The 19,728-nt window shown below is 36.4% G+C and overlaps 4 protein-coding genes across 4 annotated transcripts; 1 reads left to right on the forward strand and 3 right to left on the reverse strand.

The window, feature by feature from the left end:
* Positions 1 to 63: 63 nt before the first annotated feature.
* LOC122306910 lies at positions 64 to 1,756 on the reverse strand. Its single transcript, XM_043119478.1, has 2 exons — positions 569 to 1,756; positions 64 to 443 (listed from the first exon to the last, which is right to left on the reverse strand). Exons 1-2 carry the CDS (start codon positions 969 to 971, stop codon positions 364 to 366), a joined length of 483 nt encoding a protein of 160 aa, XP_042975412.1. The 5' UTR covers positions 972 to 1,756; the 3' UTR covers positions 64 to 363.
* A 396-nt stretch (positions 1,757 to 2,152) lies between these two features.
* LOC122306911 (probable mitochondrial-processing peptidase subunit beta, mitochondrial) lies at positions 2,153 to 7,980 on the reverse strand. The gene is made up of 9 exons (XM_043119479.1): positions 7,155 to 7,980; positions 6,537 to 6,701; positions 6,230 to 6,367; positions 5,989 to 6,140; positions 5,752 to 5,860; positions 3,931 to 4,029; positions 3,405 to 3,470; positions 2,642 to 2,749; positions 2,153 to 2,518 (listed from the first exon to the last, which is right to left on the reverse strand). The coding sequence occupies exons 1-9, from the start codon at positions 7,821 to 7,823 to the stop codon at positions 2,432 to 2,434; spliced, it is 1,593 nt and encodes a 530-aa protein (XP_042975413.1). The 5' UTR covers positions 7,824 to 7,980; the 3' UTR covers positions 2,153 to 2,431.
* A 529-nt stretch (positions 7,981 to 8,509) lies between these two features.
* LOC122306913 (40S ribosomal protein S19-3) lies at positions 8,510 to 11,463 on the forward strand. The gene is made up of 4 exons (XM_043119481.1): positions 8,510 to 8,704; positions 9,987 to 10,077; positions 10,198 to 10,381; positions 11,130 to 11,463. The coding sequence occupies exons 1-4, from the start codon at positions 8,621 to 8,623 to the stop codon at positions 11,200 to 11,202; spliced, it is 432 nt and encodes a 143-aa protein (XP_042975415.1). The 5' UTR covers positions 8,510 to 8,620; the 3' UTR covers positions 11,203 to 11,463.
* A 1,413-nt stretch (positions 11,464 to 12,876) lies between these two features.
* LOC122306912 lies at positions 12,877 to 16,544 on the reverse strand. The gene is made up of 8 exons (XM_043119480.1): positions 15,371 to 16,544; positions 15,213 to 15,258; positions 15,031 to 15,123; positions 14,819 to 14,938; positions 14,429 to 14,527; positions 13,888 to 13,947; positions 13,703 to 13,797; positions 12,877 to 13,109 (listed from the first exon to the last, which is right to left on the reverse strand). Exons 1-8 carry the CDS (start codon positions 16,291 to 16,293, stop codon positions 12,995 to 12,997), a joined length of 1,551 nt encoding a protein of 516 aa, XP_042975414.1. The 5' UTR covers positions 16,294 to 16,544; the 3' UTR covers positions 12,877 to 12,994.
* Positions 16,545 to 19,728: the final 3,184 nt, after the last annotated feature.

Here is a 19,728-nt window from a genome sequence, read left to right on the forward strand (position 1 = left end):
CAATCTACAGTTAGATGATTCCGCATATATACTTAATTTGGAGAATAATTAACTGTACTGCCATTAATGGAAATATGCTGTGATTCCGGCATAATGCCTGAAAACCTTTATTTTGCTTCCATCAGAGAGATCTGCTGCTTTAGATCATTTACAAACCATTCCGTTTCATTATCATGTTGCTATGGAGTCTTGAATAATGAGGTAGGATTTTCCAGAGGCGCTAGCTGCCACTGTTGCAGCAGTTGATTTTATTTCAACATTACAATATTGATCTGCATGCACTCTATGTTTTAGACCATCCTATGTAGTTGTTTTCTTTCAATCCTGTCATATTGGCATGCATCTTCCATGATGAGGTAGATTCTATTTCTGGGTTCTTCGACTCTTGATTTGTTCACGATACATGTTCTCCACCCGCTTGTACATTCTTTTATTCATCCGACCTGCAAACCATGCATGCATGATAGACATGTTAGTCCCATGAATTAGGAACATATATATATATATATATATATAGATAATTGTTTTTCCAAAGTCATCCGACAAAGGACATTTATTGGGAACATACCTGGCTTACAATAAGTTCTGGATTTGACAATCTGAGGGATGAAAACTCCTGTTCCATTGCCATTTTTCCACAGGTTCAGGAGCCACGCAGGTACTGAATTAGCATCCTCATTTTCCCCCCAGTTGAAATAGCTTCCAGGTTGTAATATAGCAGGGTAACTACAAGCAGAAGTTAAGCTGTTTTTTGAGCTTCTTCCTTTGGCAACACCAGAGGAGTTTCTCCGTCTGGTTTTCTGAAAATCTTCATCCTCATCTGCTGTCAAAAGCAAAATCTGTCTCCTGATTTCTGCATAGAGAATATCATTACTATCATGCTCGCCATCTTCAACTACTTCAAGATAGTGGTGATGATCATATGTGTTCATGGCCATATTGGATTGAAGAGTACTGCAATCGAACTCCATGAAAGGCTTTTTAAGTAGGAGATGGTGAATTGGGTTTCTTATGGAACTGGTTTGGGATTATTATATAGAATAATACTTGGTTTTGAGGTCAATGTTATCGGTGCAGGGGCGTTGGAATATTGGTTAAAAGCTTCCAAATGGCAAATGGATTTCAATTCAAAAATAATATGTCTGCTTTTCTGTACTTTAGTTCATGTACATATCATAAAAGGCGTCATGACTAGGATATGCTTCAAGCCTAATTCCTAGCAAACCAAATGGATGAGAATGATTTCTTCTATAAAATAATTGCCAACCTCTCCAATAGAAGTGCTCATACCTGCTCGACTTATTATAAATTATGGATTTTAATTCATGAATTAGGATTATTTTTGCATAAATAATAGGTTAAAAAGGGACAGATTAGAGAATCGAGGTGCAGATAGACCACCTGAGAATTGGGTTTTATAAATTTAAAGGTCAAATGTCATTAAATATTTAGGTTTTCCAAATTATGGAACATGTTGACTTAAAAAGCAATAATTAAGAATTTATGGGCGACCAAATTGGCAACCACTTGGGCGATCCTGAGTATTATTTTAGTGACCATTACTGCTGTAGAAAGTCCAAAATTAAGTTGTTTGAAAGAAAAAGGTTACAAAGAGCATCGGTATAGAAAGCAGAGATGAGAGAGATCAGACCTGTGCCAAGAGTTGGGTTGTCAAAACTACCGACTCTGTTGACCAAAATAATTTAAGCAAATAAAAGAAACGTGATGCATCATGCCTCCTCCAATTGACGAGCAGGATTGTTTTCCCTTGCTTTTCTATTTCATTATCATTTAAAGACAGTTCGAAATTCCTAATCCCACCTTGTTTTTCCATTTCAGGAATCAGGATGTTCTCTTTTGAGAAATTTGTCGAGATTATATATATATATATATTTATCTAGACTTTATGTTTTGTTTTGTTTTTTCAGACAGGATTTAGTGAGAGAGTTTGTTTTATTTTTCTCAATAATTTGGAAGGATATAGAGAAGCTGTTGTGAGGCAAGGCCATTATTATGTTCGAACATAGTATACAAATTACAGGGAGGGTACATAGAAGACATTCACGTGGCAGTTCCGAGGAATGAGGAATTAATCAAGAGAGTTGCTTATGTGAGACTAAGAGACTATGATGGCATGTTGGAGAAGCAGACGGAAATGACAAGAAAAATGGTATTGGCTCAAACATTAAGAGCAAATGTGGGAGGAATTCAGTGTCCCCTAATTCACAATCACAAACTGTGATGGTAGCTTCCTTATTTCTGTATATGAATATTACAAAAACAAAGACCTAAAACAAATTAAATTACGGCGCCAGGCCCTGACAGCTCTCGGAGGGCATTGGCCGCTTAGAGTGCAAGAAATTATCCGAGTGAGACCAGACCACCCAACAAAGGCAAGGATCAAGAGCAAAAAGAAAACTTCAAACGCAAACTAATAGCGGTTCAAGTAAGTCCTGCGTCTGAACCGGTTGTAGTCGGGCAAGGACTGGATGGGCCCCATCGCGGCAATTGCAATGTCCTGCAAAACCAAGCACTCGATTAAGACAGCTTACATCATTTTGATCATCGGACAGGTGAAAAAGTGGCAAAAAATTAAACTTCATTTTCTATGCCTCGTAACTTGGTACGTTCTAGTCCTTACCTGGTCCCAGATAAATCGGTTTGCAACGCGTTTGACAGTGCTAGCATCAACAGCATCAATTCTGGCAAACAACTCTGCAAATGGAATTCTTCGTCCATATGTAAGTAGCTGCATGCACAACCATACCATGGAAAAAATTAGGAATTAAGAATGGGAAAATAACATATTTTTAGTGTGTGTGGGGCTCAATTTCATCTAGCCAAGACGTGATTATGGGGCAGCCTAACGGTTTTACATTAAAAAAAAAAAACAGGAAATTTTTTTAATCAAATTTGACATTTATAGCAGGTACCATAAATCTGAAACATACAGAAAGCACATATATCATCTTGCAAGCACATACTTAAACTTTACAATAGATCATCCCATTAGCCATTTTTTTAATGGCCAATGATTGTACCATTAGCCATTAAATTACAGTGGAATCATGTTTCAAACCAGGGTTTGACAAAAGCAAACATAAAAAGCAGCAAACAAGATGCATATTGCACTAACCTATCAAAAAAAATAAAAAAAGATGCATGATGCGCTAAGGAACCAACCAGTGAAAGGAAAGGATAAGAGTGACCCACTGAGTCCAATTAGCTGGTCAAATGATGTTATTTGAATCCACAACACGGAAAAAGCATGAAAATGTTCAGTTATTTCCCTGCTTGCAGTGCTTTAATACTAGTTCTCATACAGTAGCTTAAAAAGAACATACATAAAAAACATAAATCAATTATTTTTTGACTCATTGTTCTAGTATAGAAAGAAGCCACACCTGGCGGCCAATATCTTCAGCTACAGGACTTGTTCCATCTATGTGAAGCAGCAGAGAAGATTTCAACTGCAACAAAAGATACCAGTAAGTGGCAATAACTGTAGGCATAAATTTTTCAAATGTGATGAATTACATAAACCTAACTATATGTGGACATAATTTTGGACAAATGACAACCGAAACTTTTCAATTGCCATAGGTCACGATTGGTACTATGTCAACACACCAGGACAATGCCCCACCTTATGAAGCTTCTTATTTAACCAATATTTCGTTTGACTACAACAAATAAGAAAAAGTAAATGCAGCATAAATCGCTTTTTATATTCGCTAAAACAGTCTTGATTTAAAAAAGTCACCATGTATCTGACATCAATGTCCAATTCAGATTGTTAGTCAGAGTCCCAAAAACTCTCATTCTAAGAGCTTGACCCAGTTCAGAAAGAAATAATTTTTTTTTGTCCAGAAAAAAAACTAACCATGTATCTGATATTGCTCAATGTAAAACTAAAGCATTAGTGGCTACCTGATTACGCGCACGAATAACATCTTCTTCCAGAACTCGGCAGCATAACTTGGTGGTCTCATTCATTATTGCATATGCTAAATCGTCTAAGGCATCCGGCTGAAAGATAAGACAGAAGATAAGTAAATGAGTAAATCACTGACAGGTGTGTCCAAGAATCCATTTGGATATGCAAATTGAATGAATTAAAAAATTTAAGTAATGACGACTACTAATGTGTTTGAGATCATCATATAGACAAAAAAGGTATGTTCGTGCACATATCGTAGAGAGGAAGAGGTGAAGATATCATTTTGGTTGTCATACATCATATGGGAATATCCAACCCAGGCCAGAAATGGAAATTAAGAAGCCATTTGCTTCTTAGCTCACATGTTAATGGTGGTTTGGGGATGCGTAACTTAAGTTTTTTTAATAAGGCATTATTAGGAAAGTGGTTGTGGAGATATCATCAGGAAGGGGATTCTTTGTGGAGAGTGGTGATTGATCGGAAGTATGGGTGTGAGTGGGGGGGATGGTGTTCTAAGGAGGGGAGGGGGCCTTATGGTGTTAGTTTATGGAAATATATTAGAAAGGGGTGGAGCTTTTTTGTAAAACAGATTAAGGTTGGAGAAGGTGTTTGCATTCGGTTTTAGCATGATGAAATATGAATGGTGTAGTGAGAGACCTCTTAAAATTGTTTTTCCGTCTGTTTTCAGCTTGGCTGGAAACCAGCATGCTGCTGTTTCAGAAGTGTTGTGTTGTGATAATGGGACTGTGCGCTGGAATATTTGTTTCACTAGAAATGTTCAAGACTGGGAACTTGATGAGTTTGCAGATTTCTTCAGTTTTCTGTATTCAGTGAAGGCAGCTGGGGTTGGGAGAGATCGTATGCAGTGGAAGCATAAGGGGAGTAATAAGTTTTCAGTTAGCTCCTTGTATAAGGTGCTGAATGCCCAACAGCAAGTTTTTTTTCCATGGAAGAGCATTTGGAGGGTCCTTGTTCCTTCTAAAATGGCATTTTTTATTTGGACTGCTGCACTTGGGAAGATTTTGACGGTTGATAATCTAAGGAAATGTGGTATGATTGTTTTGGAGTGGTGTTGAATGTGTAAGAACAATGGGGAATCGGTTGACCATTTACTTTTACATTGTGAAGTGGCTAGGGAGTTATGAATTGGCATTTTCAGTAGAGCTGGGTTGTGTTGGGTTATGCCTAAGAGTTTGGTGGATTTATTAGCATGTTGGAATAGGCATCATAATAGCTCTCAACTGGCTGAGGCGTGGAGAATGATACCTTTGTGCTTAATGTGGTGCATTTGAATGGAAAGGAATGATAGGTGCTTCAATAATAAGGAGCGAGCAGTGGGGGATATCTGGAATTTCTTTGTGTTTTCATAAGTAAACGATAGTATTAATAGGATTCTTTGTGTTTTCTCTTATTCCGTGGTTTTCTGCTATTGTTCTTAAGGGAGGGAATGTTAATGAGTTTTTGTCTTTTTTTCAGCTTTCTAAAATGTAATTAGGTGTCTCATTTTGTATACTTCCTGCGAACATGGGCTTTGCCTAGTTTCATTCTCTTCAATAAAGTTTCTTACTTACCAAAAAAAAGAACTCTCAAATTTTGCAAATGAACAAGCCATTTTAACTTATCAAAAAACCACTTATAAGAGAAGAAACAGGCCCCAACCCCCCAAAAAAACCACTTATAGGGCACCGTGTCTACATTTATTCATCAATTTAAAGAAGAAAAATGCATTCATTATATTCTGTTGAATGAAAGAGATATTTCACAGTATCAGTAGTGCCAAAAAAAAAAAAAAAAACAGTTAGCAACCTCACCTTAGCAATAGCATAAACACCAAATAATCCAGTGTCTTTATAGTTTGTGTTAAAAGACATCATGCTTTCTGCAATTTCATCAATGCCAATCCTCTGTGCCAAGTTGGAACTGTGTAAAGATTTTCCAAATTATTAATGCATGCGCTTGAAGAAGAAAATGTCTTAAAGAAGAACTTGCGTGGCTCAAATTAGAAACCTAACATGCCACAACGGTTATTGGTTTCTTAAAGAGCTCACCCCATGTGCTTTCCACCACTAGCACTCTTATTCCACGAACCCAACATAGCCTGCATGACCATCAGAGCAATGGCATCTGGATCTGTCCAAGATGCTCCATTAAAAGCAACCGCAAATTGTGCCAAAGGGACATCATCATCAATTATTCTAACCTGGTTTTTACAACATCAACATTTAACTTATCAGTGGCAAATTTTGAGCAGTAGAAGAAATCGTGAAGTACTCAAAGACATATTCCCACCTCGGAACCCGTAAAAGCTGCTGGTTCTTTTGCAACCAACTGAGTAGCTGTAGTTGGATCTGACGACAACTTTGTGAACAATTTTTTTACTTGCTCAACAACATCCTCATGCTTCACAGCTCCAGAAGCAGCAATGACCTGAGATAAGGTCTCCGAAAAAATCCATAAAAATTTCTTCCCAAAGCAAGTCTTGCACATCAATGTAAAATGCTATAAAACTAAACACAGGATGAGATCTTCACCAATTTCAAGGATCTACAATGTAAGAACATAAATTTGAAGAAGAAAATCGTTAGTTTGTGCCTACCATTCTGGGGGCCGTGTAGTGCGTTTGTATGTAGTTCTGGAGATGATCTTTTGTAATTGTCCTAATATTCTGAGCAGGTCCAAGAATAGTTCGGCCCAATGGAGTGTACTGGAAGGCAGTTGCGTGCAAATGGTCAAAAATAACTTCCTCAGTTTGTCCCTCAACCTACAGAGATTTCATGAGATCAAACCTTTAACAATACGAAGCACGATAGAAGAACCAACAAGCAACTTTAACACAGATAAATCCATGTTTAACCATACCATCATCACGAATGTAGTACAATTATTTGATAATAGGGCTCAAATACCGAACTTAAATTCGCAATTCTAAAATCTAAACCAGATAATTTGCCGAATATCTTTACCTCAAATGTAAAAAATTAGAAAAGAAAGACGCATAAAGTGTAACCACATAAAATTACCAATAAAATACGGATCAGACAAATCAAACTACACTCGCTAAACTTCTAAAAAAATAACTACATTCGTTAAACTTAATAACAACGATTTACCAATTCAAAAGGTTCAAAAATCTACCTATCCAAACAAAGAGAGTCAAACCAACAACAAAATCCAACAAGTATAACCCTTTAATCTAACGAAATCCTTAATTTACCTCCTCCATTTCCCGGAGAATCACATCGCGCTCGCGGCTAATGCGGTTCTCGTCGAACTTGGAGTTCTGCAAGATATCAGCCAAGATATCGAGCGCCCTAGGCACATCCTTCTCCATAACCCTGGCATAGTATGTGGTCTGCTCCCTAGACGTGTAGGCGTTCAGATGTCCCCCCATGTTCTCGATCTCCTCCTCCAACGACCTGGCCGTCCTCTTCTCCGTGCCCTTGAATATCATGTGCTCCAGGAAATGCGCGGTGCCGTTGGTCTCTTCGGTCTCGAACCTCGACCCGGCGTCGATCCAGACCCCGACGGTGGCGGTGCCTACGGCGAGGTTGGACTCAGTGGCAACGCGGAGGCCGTTGGGGAGGGTGGTCACTCGAGTCTCCGGGGCGGAGAGGATCCGGGTATGGTCCGCGACGGCGGGATGAGGCGAACCGTACTTGAGGAAACGCGGGTCGGGGTTTTCGAGCTGCTTAATCTTGGATTTAACAGCCTCCGCAAGTCGGTCGTAGATCATGGCGTCAGGAGGAGGAGGGGAAGAGGAAGGCAGGGATGAAGGCGTGGCGATCGCGGGGGAGGTCGACGCCGATCGGACGGTCTGTGTGAAGGCGGACGCGGCCGCCCTGTGGGATCGGCGAGACAAGGCTAGAAGTTGTTTGAATGCCATTTTTTCTCTATCTCCGTCTCTGTCTAGGGTTTTTGACAGAATGGGGTGGGGGAGAAGTGGGAGGAGCTGCCTTTTTTTTAGTGAATTTTGTAGAGTAAAAGTGAAAGCGAGTCTGGACTCACTCCGTCGCCATAGACGAATAACTCGAATAGGCCCAATCGGTGTGTGTTTCTCCTGCCCAAGTAATAATAATAATAATAATATATATTAGTATTTTAATTTTTTTTACCATTATCCACCAATTTAATAAATAATAATATAAAGATTTTATGTGTAATTATTTTTATGTATATTTTTATATTTTATTAATGTGATTAATTATATTATTTTTTAATATAAAATATTTTTTTAATCAATTATATCAATAAAATATATAAAAAATATATATAAAAATAATTATATATAACAAAACTCATAATAGCTTATTTAATTTTCTCTCTTATAGAACAGTTGGTGATTAATCCTTAAATAATTTTAGTAATGGAATAAATCTCACGAAAATGTTCATACTAGTTCGGCCCATATTTGCACAACTTTGACCCAAACTGCAAGCCCGTTTTCTGAGCTCAGCCCAATACAAAAACCCCTTACTGGGTCGGGTAAAAAAACCCGAAACCAAGTCATTACCGAGGCAACGAATGGAAACCCTAATCTAACGTGGCCGCTATATATAAAAGCCGATCCTACTGAAATCAGAAACCCTTGCGAGAGAGAGAGAGGAGTCATCTGCTTCGGCACCCCCCAGCGATCAAGCCTCCCTCACCTGTGTGACCCAAGCCTCTCACCTTGCTTCGGCTATGGCGACCGCGACGACTGTCAAGGACGTCTCACCTCATGAGTTCGTGAAGGCCTACTCGGCTCATCTCAAGCGATCCGGCAAGGTATGTGTCCATATCGATATTCCTCTCTCTTAATTTCGCCCACTTTATCTGTTATTGTTCACACAAATCTCGCCCTTTATCTGGTGACTATCGATGCTTCTGTGAAGTTCATAAGCTTCTTTTCTGATTCAGTTCCGGTTTCTTTAGCTGTAATAAACAAATAAATTATGAATTGATTATCTGTAAGAAGGAAGTGTGACTGCAAGTGAAAAGAGATGGCATTTCAAGATATTTCTATGCGCAATGAGCGATGCACTTGGGTCAATATCTTCTTTCGGTAGAGTGCTTTGGCATTATCGAGTTAGATGCGGCTAGGTATTATTTTGTCAACGACATCAACTTGGATGTTGCTGAAATGAGTGGAAATTTAAGGATGTTACTGCTTCCTATTAATTTAGTCGGCTTTGATATTATTTTTCATGAGCTATGAATATGAGGTAATTGGCATCTCGAATGGTTTGGTTCTTTAAAATTAAAATTTGAGTTGCTTTTCATTCTGAAAAGTTTGCTGAAATAATGTTTCTGTAGTAGAATGTTAGGACCCACTTGAGAAATAACAATGAAGAAGACAGAATGGGAATTAAGAACATGATAGAGACAGTAATTGAGATGAATTGTAGAGGATGGAATTCAATAAAATGGCTATGGTTTGGGGATGTTCGAGGCTCCCCAATTCCTCCAGTAATTTCAGACAAAACACATTCCAGACTATCCTCCCCTCTTCAACAATTCCCTTATGTACTGACACTCACTCATAGACTCCACGAGGAAGACTACAATTTGTAATTGAAATAACAAACACAACAGACTTTATACTGCTAAACGCAGCCTACAGACTCAATACTAAATGCAGTGCACAAATCCATACTAAATCAGCATATACCCCCTTTATTGGAACGACACTGTTGCTTCCACTCCTTGAGTTTTACTGAAACAACACCATGGCCCCTTTTGTCCTCTTGATTATGCGAATCCTTCCTTGCATCTTCTCAGACCCTTCTTTCTTCTTCTTCAACCTTCATTCTTCCATTCTCCTTCTACCCGTAGCCAGCTTCATAACATATAAGAATACGATAAGCAGTTGAAACTGAGTCTAAAATGCATGCCGTTTTGATGTACGATATTGTGCAGTATTGTTGCCACGCACGTCTATCTTTCATAGTTTTGTTTGATAAGTGAATTGTAGCTGTATTCTACGATGTGATGTGGTGGTTTTATTTATGTTATTTTATTGCATGTGGATCTTGATATAATTTTGCTGTCATTCATTTCTCGTGAACAGATGGAGCTGCCTGAGTGGTCGGATATTGTCAAGACTGCCAAGTTCAAGGAGCTGGCTCCCTATGACCCTGACTGGTATTATGTGAGAGCTGGTAAGCAGCCTCTCCCTCTGTCTTTAATCTTGATCTGCATCCTGAACAGATTCTCTTATGTCTGTGATCTGAAAATGTGCTGATTTCTGTGCATGTTATATGCTTCCCAATCTTGTGCAGCCTCCATGGCAAGGAAGATATACTTGCGGGGAGGTCTTGGTGTTGGCTCTTTCCGAAGGATTTATGGTGGGAGTCAGAGAAATGGAAGCCGCCCTCCACATTTCTGCAAGAGTAGTGGTGCTGTTGCTCGCCACATTCTACAACAGTTGCAGAAAATGAACATTATTGATGTTGATCCAAAAGGGTGAGCTTAACATTACTTAAATGATGATTACTTATTAAAAAAAACATTACTTAAATGATGATTCTTTTTTATTTATAAATAGTTATCCTATTGCGAGGATAAAAAAAAAAACTTATCAAAAAAAAAAAAACATTACTTAAATGATGATTCTTTTTTATTTATAAATAGTTATCCTATTGCGAGGATCAAGGTGAATGCACTTGGTTTTGACAATTCCATGAAGACTATTCATTATTAAACATAAATGTAGTATTTCAATTTAATGAAGGTGGAGCTATTTAACAGACATGTTCCCTCATCTTCTATTAGATTTTCCCTTTCTCTTGTAATCACCCATCCTCTTCTTTTTGTCTCAATCCTCTCTCTTTGCATTAAAGTGCCAAAATTATATTTCTGTCTTGTCATGGCTATTGGGCAGGTCTTCTCCTATATTTGGTAGAATTTTCTTCTACCCCGTCTCTCACAATCACTATTCTCTTTTTTGTGCTCCCTTCCGTTCTCCTCTTTATTTGCATTAAACTGCCAAAGGTATAGTTTTGTCTTGTTATGGCTATTATGCCAGATTGTTTTCTGTTTGGTAGGATTACGTTTTGACCCTTATCTTGTAACTTCCTCTCCCCACCCCATTTCATTTATGCAATTATGAAATTTATTTATGTTATGGAATTGTGCTAAGGAGATGATATCGCTAACTGAATTTTTGTAATCTTCTTTGCTGATACTTTTTTTCTTTGTGGTGTTCTCTTAGTGGGAGGAGAATCACTTCAACTGGCCAGCGGGATCTCGACCAAGTTGCTGGGCGGATCGTGGTTGCCCCTTGAACAATTGACGTGGTCTGGTGGGAGCACTTGTTGTTTATTGGAGAAATGTGGCAACTACTGAGTTAAGACAATTTTTTGTTCCTACTGCTGAGTGTTTCATTAGGATAGGAAATGGGTGATGTTTTCTTTTCAAGTTTGGTGCTTTGACGTTTAGCGACTCTAAATTTATCTAGATGTCGAGGGTTAAAAGGGTATTAGAGTGGATCATGTCTTTTGACAATCATTTCTTACAATTTTATTAACTATTCAACGTTTCTCAAACTCCCAAGGATATCAATCTTTCTTTGTTCAATATATATATATATACACACACACACACACACACACATATATATATATATATATATATGTGGGGTTGTCGTCGTATTTAGATCAACAATGAAAAAATAATTAACCAACTTAACTTATGAACATTCCATCCTACCCACCATAACTCCAATCATGTTTGTTAAATTAATATGGATGAATACTAGAGAGGAAAGCTGCACCCATGCTTCTCTCCATTAATGACCTTTGCCATTTATACGTTCGTGCTACTTCTTTCCGTCGTTTATGCATCCTCGGGTAAGTGATTCTGAACGACTCTCGAAAGGGCTATGCCGTCGCCCGTCCATACCTCGTTAATAATTTTGTTTTATTATGCCCTTGGTCATACTTTGTACTAGAAGGCTGAACCAACCATTTTCAAAATTAAAAATTATTTACTTTTGGATTAAATATAAACTCTAGATTTTCAATGTCATCCTATTTCTTGGTTTTGAACAATTAGTTCCTTTCATTCACAGAATCACATTCCATCAAATAAGCTGACAGCAAAATTCATGATCTAATATATCCGATTACCAATAAAAAATAATAAAACAAAATATAGACAAAGGGGAGGTGAAGCGGATGGGGAAGGCCAAAAGAAGGGCCACCTCTTCCCACGTGTGGTTTGTCCCTAGGGTGCCTTTTGACAGAGATGCAAGAAGGACCAACCATTTGCCATATAGAGGTTGATCAAGTTGTTAGCAAATCTCTAGATTTTATAGATAATGCTTATTGGCAAATTTATTAATTTTAGAGGATGAGTCAAATCCATTGATTGTAGGGGGTGAGGCAAATCTCTTTATTTTAGAGATGAGGCAGATTGGAGGAAGTGACTGAGTTGTTACTTCTAAAAATTATGGATTTTACTAATTTTTTAATTAGTAGATTTATTTCATTAGATTGGGGAATGGATAGCCGAACCCTAGCTCTATTTATCTCAATTTTGTATTATATTTTCATTATGCTATTTTTCAATAAAAGTTTAAACACTTGTTGCCGAGAATTGAGTGTTAGTCCGAGTTAATCTTAATTTCCAACCAATTCAGATCATGATGTTGCCCCGAGGTAACCCTTGATTCGTCCATCCGATACGACTGTAAACACCTAAGCACGAACGAGGCTTCCATCACCCCTCCCTCGGCCATCCATTCTCCGTATTCCTGTAGGTTTCTTTATTTATTATATGACAATATTATATTTGTTAATTTCAGTACATTCTAATTTTCTGTTGCCATCCATTTTGAAGTTTAGAATTTTAAAAATAAAATAAAAAACAAGAAGTACACAGGGACATAAAAAATTGCAACTAAATTGGTTGCTTCATATAAAAACTTGAGAAAGAATAAAGAATGCTTATTGAGCGACTGGTCACAATAGAATAATGATATTTACTTAGGAGACAAAAAAAAAAAAAAAAAAGAGAGAGAGAAAAGAAACAGAATAATGAATATTCAGAGTTTCTTTTCTAATTTTCTTTTTACTTTCAATCATCGTAGGTGTAGGTACTGGTGTCATTCCATGACTGGCAGCACTTGATCTTCTTTTGTTGAGGAATGTGGAACTTTGGTTCTCTAGGTAGAGTGGGATGCTTCATTGACCTTAAACAAACAAAAACAACAGGATGAGACATTTATATCCCTTATATATATCGAAGATTACAAGGGAAGAAACAAGGATTTTAATAGCTTCTTCAGGCCTGAAAATCTCTAGTTAGCAGTCTGACTCAGTTAATCGAATGCAAATGACTCCGAAATAATGGAGCGTATCATGGTTGGATAAACCATATTTTGTAGGCAGTGCACCAGGATGAGCAGATTTCTATTAACCCATGCCTCTTTGGCTACGATTTATGATCTATATTGACTCAAGTCCTCTTACTCTCTGAAAGTTGCATCCAGATGGTAAAGAGGATCATAGCTCGTCTCAAGCAACTATAGCTTTGGTTGAGCTATTACATTGAATGATTTGTTTGGCCATCATGTGCAGCCTACAATTTTGGTGAGCAGAATTATATATATGTATCCTATATACACAAGATCCCTCACATGAAAAGTGTGTGAATGAGAGATCCTTTATTATTGTTCTGTGATTTCACACAGGTGAATATGGTTGAAATAATCCAACAAAAAAAAAAAAGAGAACTGAAATGAAATCATGTTCTTCTAGAACCTGGTGAATTAAACCAGATCACCTTCTGGGAATGAAAGGCCGGTCAAAATAGGGCATAGGCTGTGCTTTTGGAACGAGCTCCTTTCTTAACCTTCTTATTTCTTCTTCATCCGCCAACTGCAAGTGTAGTACGGGCACATACATATGGTAAAGATACAATTAATGATATTTGGCTCAACAATCATACTTTTCATATCATGTATGTACCTTCTCCCATCTCTCTCTTTCCATCTTGTATTGCTCAATCAGGTTCATCTTCTCTGCTACCTAGTTATGCACATAAACCGGCAAAAGCATGCAAATCAAAGGTTATAATAATTCAAGCTTTGAGTCTCTAGCTCAATCATTTCTTGTAACAGGAAAACAAGAATAGGTATCAATCATTGCTCAAATTTCTAGTTATCAATCCCAAAAATTGGGATTGTTTTATACTAAAGAATAGGGAAAGGCATACGGCCTCTAACCTATTTAACATCTCTCTATACTGTTTCTTAAAACTACTTCTTCCATGAAATTAATCCAAGTTGTCCCCTTGGTAAGCGAGACGTTGGACAGTTCAGCATAGAATTTTATTTTCTATAATATATTTCAAATTATTCATTGCTCTGATTATACATCTTTCCTTGCTGCAGTAGAACTTTTTAACATGTTAGCCAGCTACTTGGAAAAAAAAAAACACTAAGCAGAGCAAGAAAGAAACAAAACATAAAAACGCTTATGATAACAATTGAGATCATTAGAAAAGAACCTGATGGTCAAACTCAGCACGTTCTACTGCTCGCAGATCACTGCAAAGCTTCAGGTCTACAGGCCTCGTGTTCTCCTTCGCAAGAGGCTTTATCAAGCACTGAGATGACAAGCAACAAATTGATGCAAATAAGATCATAAACATATACAACTAATACTTGACCTTTAACTCCCTTGACTGCACATATATGGTAGTAAAGACAAAACCTTATAAAATTTTTGCCTCCTAACGGCAATCAAGTACTTTAACTAAAAACTCAAGCCATAAAAATTTAATCTTTTCATGCGGTTTTGAACATTGGTCTGCAAACTACCTCCAGACATTATGGTGCTAATAAGATTGAGGCCAGATTACCTACTGGCTTAAAGCTTATTACCAAATTGGCCTTACCTCTGGTTCATCTGTTGTCCATGGTAGGCCTTGTGCAATTGGTATCCGCTGCCTATCCTCCTGTATCACCATTTCTTGTAATTTCTTCATAAATTCCTCCTCCTTTGCTCTTCCTCTTTGCTACAATGCAATGCAGTTGACAAAGTTATGACGCAGATCCATTACAAGTTAAGCTGAAGCCTTCACAATCAATTCACTTTCATTAGACTTACCTCTGTCCTTAGCTTGAACGGTTTTTGGCTAGTGACCTTAAGCTGCTTCTTCTTCCATCTCCTTCCACCCATTGTTCCAGAAGATTCGGAGCTCTGAAACCCAAAAAGAAAAGATTGTATTAGATAATAAAGTCAATCGACCTTCATCTTCAATAGCTCTTGATAAAGTTCATAAATCTTACATTTCTTCGGCTCCGACAGCCCACACTAGAAGTCCTGTCTGAAATACTGAAGCACGAAAAGATTCCAACGCAAATTGAATCAGAGCATGCTAGTATATGGAACTCAAAATGGTCAAATCTAAAGCTACATAAAATAAACCAGGCTATTTGCTACCCACCTTCCCTGGCTACTATCCCACGAAGAAGAAACCGAAATTGGCGAATCTAGACCAAGATTCTCTGATGTCAAGAACAAGTCTGATGGACAGAAAGAAGAAGACGAAACCTGCGTCTCAGGAACCTTGGGAGCCTGCAATCCTGGTAAAGCCCATTTCATTGCCTTCCTTTTAGTCTCTTCTTCTTCTTTCTCATCTTTCTCATCCAAGTCCTTTGAACTCGGTATAGAAAGAAGCTTCTCAAAGGCCTTTACCAAATGCATCACTCTCCCAGACCCAGGGTCAGGCACACTTTTCCTTGCTTCTTCCAACAACTTGTCCCTCCTCCTCTTAATCGATGAACTACCTATTTGACTGTCTGTGTCGTTGGCCGGTGAAAATTCATTTTCCTCCTCCTGCCCTTCATACCCGTCTTCTATTTTCAGGTCTTGTAACATCAAGCCGTTCTCTATTTCCACTTCAAGTTCACTCTCAGAGATATCGGAACCCTTCAACTGGTCCGGTTCCCCAACTTCTTCGATTCTATTCTTGAAAAACTCTTCCTGTGACACCCTCAGATTCTCATAGGCCATACACAAGCACTTCGTGATATTACCACCACGAGCCTTCTCTTTGCACTTACACTCGACGTTCGACCCAAAATTCTCGTTCTTCGAATTCCTTTTCGCCACAACGAATTTTCTCTCCCGAATCTTGTTACGCCGTGAGTAGAGGACGGGGTTGGGATTCTTCGCTGCTGGTTTCTGGGCCTTGGCTGATTTAATTACTGGGGAGCTCCCGAGTTTCGGACCAGGGCTTGAATGAGAGACATTGGGGTTCAAATTCTCCGCAAGTTTAAGATTTTCTTGAATCTTGGATCGAGAACTATACGATTCCTTCACTGGTGTCACCGGAACAGCCCCGGCGTTCTTGCCGATCAAGTTCATCGGTAAATGACCAGAAAAACGAAAAGACTCGCCGTAAAAGAAATGGGTTTTGGGGTTTTCTTTAATTTGAGAGAGCTGTACCGTTAGAGGGATTGTGTGTGTGTGTGTGAGCGAGTGAGAAAGAGAGATCTTACTGGAATCGATGACAACAATGAAGGAAAATACCGGGTTTAGAGGGGAGGAAAAGAAGGAACGTTGAGATTACAGGGACGCTCTTGTAACGGCTAGTTTCTTGGTAGGGTTTGGGCCTTGGCATTTGACGGGGAATTTGGAACTTTTGTTTTAAGTTTGGACCGTTTGATTCGGTAATCAGGATTATCCAAGGGACGGTGATTGGATTTGATTGACAAGAGACAACGGTACCAATTTTTTGAAATTACACAAATATCCCTATTTCATAAGTAAAATAGAAAGGTGTTCAACGTACCCTTCTTGTGAGAAATGCTTAAAAAATAAAAGTCACAACGTAATTATCACTCTAATTTATTGGTGTTAGGAAAATATTATTTGAATAGAGAATCTTAAAGCACTCTCAATAAAGGGTAATGATACACTTACCACCTTCTTACCACTATTTTACCACTTGTAGTGTATTTATTTTTTTATCATTTTCTTTTAAGTATTTTTTTAACATCCTTAACCATTAAGAAAAAATTTTAAAAATATATAATTTTAGTGATAGTCACTTGCTTAATCATTAAGTAAAAAAATAAAAAATTAAAAAAATAAAAAATTAAAAAATGTGGTAAAAGAGTGGTAAAAGAGTGGTAAGGCTATCATTATTCCTTAATAAATTAGTCAAAGTTAAAAGAATACTTTTAGCTAATATAAGGAGAATTTGGCTTTAGATATTTCAATCTCTACATTAAAATAACTATTTTTTTATTATATAATAGTAAAATAATATAAGATGAATTTAACTTTATCTATTTCACTCGCATCAAATTCTCACATTAAATTATTTATTTATTCATTATATAGTAATAAAACAATATTACTTTAAAAAAATATTTTATTTTTTAATTATTAATTAATTTAATTTTATCATATTTTTTATTCTATCTATTATATGTGAATTAGTAATCATATTTTAATTAAATTAATGGTTTTTCCTATGAAGTAAATAAAATTTTGTAACATACCAAAATGAGATTAAATATGTAATTGATGAGAAAGAAGAAAGAGATATAATCGATAAAATATATATTTGATCTATTTATAGTAATCTTCAAATTCGAAAAATATTTTAGAAGTCATTATAGCTAAAGTTCAATTATTTGAAATTTAGCTAATCTGTTGTAATATTTTGTACCATAACAATATTTTTTATTATTAAAATATTTCTTCAAAAAGGAAGACACTTATTGGATACTCTTGACTTATCCCAACACAATTTGGAGATGCTTTTTAATTTTTTGCTTGAAAATACAAAAATGTATTTAAAAAATACTTTAGAAAAATTTATTTCTATACGTATCAGATATAAGATATGCTGAAAGTTATGAAATCTGAAATTTAAATTTCTTATAAAACTAATAAAATAAGTTTTGTAAGTATACGTAACACTACTCTAAATATAATATTAAATATCTAAGCAAATATCGTTTTGTACATATTAAATATTGTAAATCTTACTTTGCTAGTCTAAAACTTAGGATCCGGATCATCATATTGTTACTCTTAATCAAGAGGAACAATGCACTTTTTTTTATTTTTTTAGGTACAATGCGTTTTGAGCAAATTGACCAGGGAACAATAGTCTTCATAACTCTTTTAATGTCCTTATTTTCTACAATTTTGAATTAGTATAGACAAAGAATCTTGTCGTAATTGAAACTCATATTGTTAATGTTGTAGAGTCTATAAATGATATTGATCTCTCTTTAAATTATAAAAAATATATTGACTCAAAAGTTTATAAATAGCTAGTTGGTTACATAAATGAGTGTTCTGGTGAGGAATGTCAACCATTGATTTCGGGTTAAGCGGGTAGACTCATTATTGATTGTTTATAAATCATATCTTAATAGGTTAACCTGTTTTGATCCAAACCTATTAACATCAAGCTCCAATAAACTAATTTCGTATCGTATTGATTTGGTTCATGAGCTGTTTCACACATTGACACCCATGCTTTCTTTAGTTTTCTGGCTTAGTACTTATGGGGCAATAGAAGAAAGAAGGGAGTAATAATATGACTTATTCATGAGTGATCTACAGTGAAGGAATAGATGGATCACCCACCAATCAGTTTTATAACAAAGGAACTGAACAAGCCTGTTAGGTGAAAGCCAAAAGAAATACACACCGACACCATTAACAAACATCATTCAAAACGTGTCTCTCATAAATTCATAAACATCTTTGGTATTGTTGCTCCAAAGAAAATTACTCGTTGCACCCCCCCTCCCATTGTCTGCACTATTCTCTTAAAAATAAAAATTATATATCTATATGAAGAATATATAATACTAACAAGAATGTCAAATCCAACATTCGAAAAAGAATAAGAAAACTACTTAAAAAAACCACAGAACCTTAATTTCTTCAATGAAAGCCGTGGTTTTGTCATAATTCCTGGCTGACCTTGTTACATATTTTAATGCTAAAGTTGTTGATGGGGGTCATTCATGGACAGCAGGACCATGATCCAGATCATCGACTTCATTCTTCCCCTTTTTCCACGTCTTTAAAAGTGCTTCCTATTCTTAATGTTGGCGTCGAAAACACTCCTTGCCATTTTCCTGCTCCTGAAGCAATGGGTTATTCTTGAATCTTGGTTTTGAAGTTTTGCCCTAATCCCTACTTTACCAAAATAGGGTTTAAGTCAATCGTTATTTAATAGAGTGTTGTCAATATCACGACCTTAATGCACATGAAATCAATGCTAATTTTATACATAAATGATAAATACACTGAAGTGAATGGAAACAATTTTGATCTGTCTCGAGAGTGTACTTTACACGCTGACCTATATATAAATCAAAAGTATATGGCTAATTGGTATAACCCACAACCTCCTACATGAAAGTCTGGAATTTGTAACCCCCCACCTCTTAATATATAAAAAAAAATTCAAAAATAAGTATATTTTAATTAAGAAATAATAGTTACAGTCTTGAGTGTGTAAGTATTATGCAATTATTTAAAAAAAAAAGTAAATAAATAAGGAACTCACATGAAAAAAATATATTTTTTAATATTGGATCATTTTTTTTAAATGACTATATGGTACTTACATACTCCAGACTGCATATAACATTACTTATTTTGATTTTATACTCCATTTATTTCATAAAATTAAAAGTATTATTTTAATTCTTATAACCATTTTATCATATCATGATATGATATTAAATAATTATATATTATTTATTATATTTTATTTATAAATCTATCGTCTAATCTATTGCGACGTTAATAAGAAAAAAAGAT

The sequence above is a fragment of the Carya illinoinensis genome, chromosome 4 (assembly GCF_018687715.1).
Source record: "Carya illinoinensis cultivar Pawnee chromosome 4, C.illinoinensisPawnee_v1, whole genome shotgun sequence".
In the NCBI taxonomy this organism is placed as follows: Eukaryota; Viridiplantae; Streptophyta; class Magnoliopsida; order Fagales; family Juglandaceae; genus Carya; species Carya illinoinensis.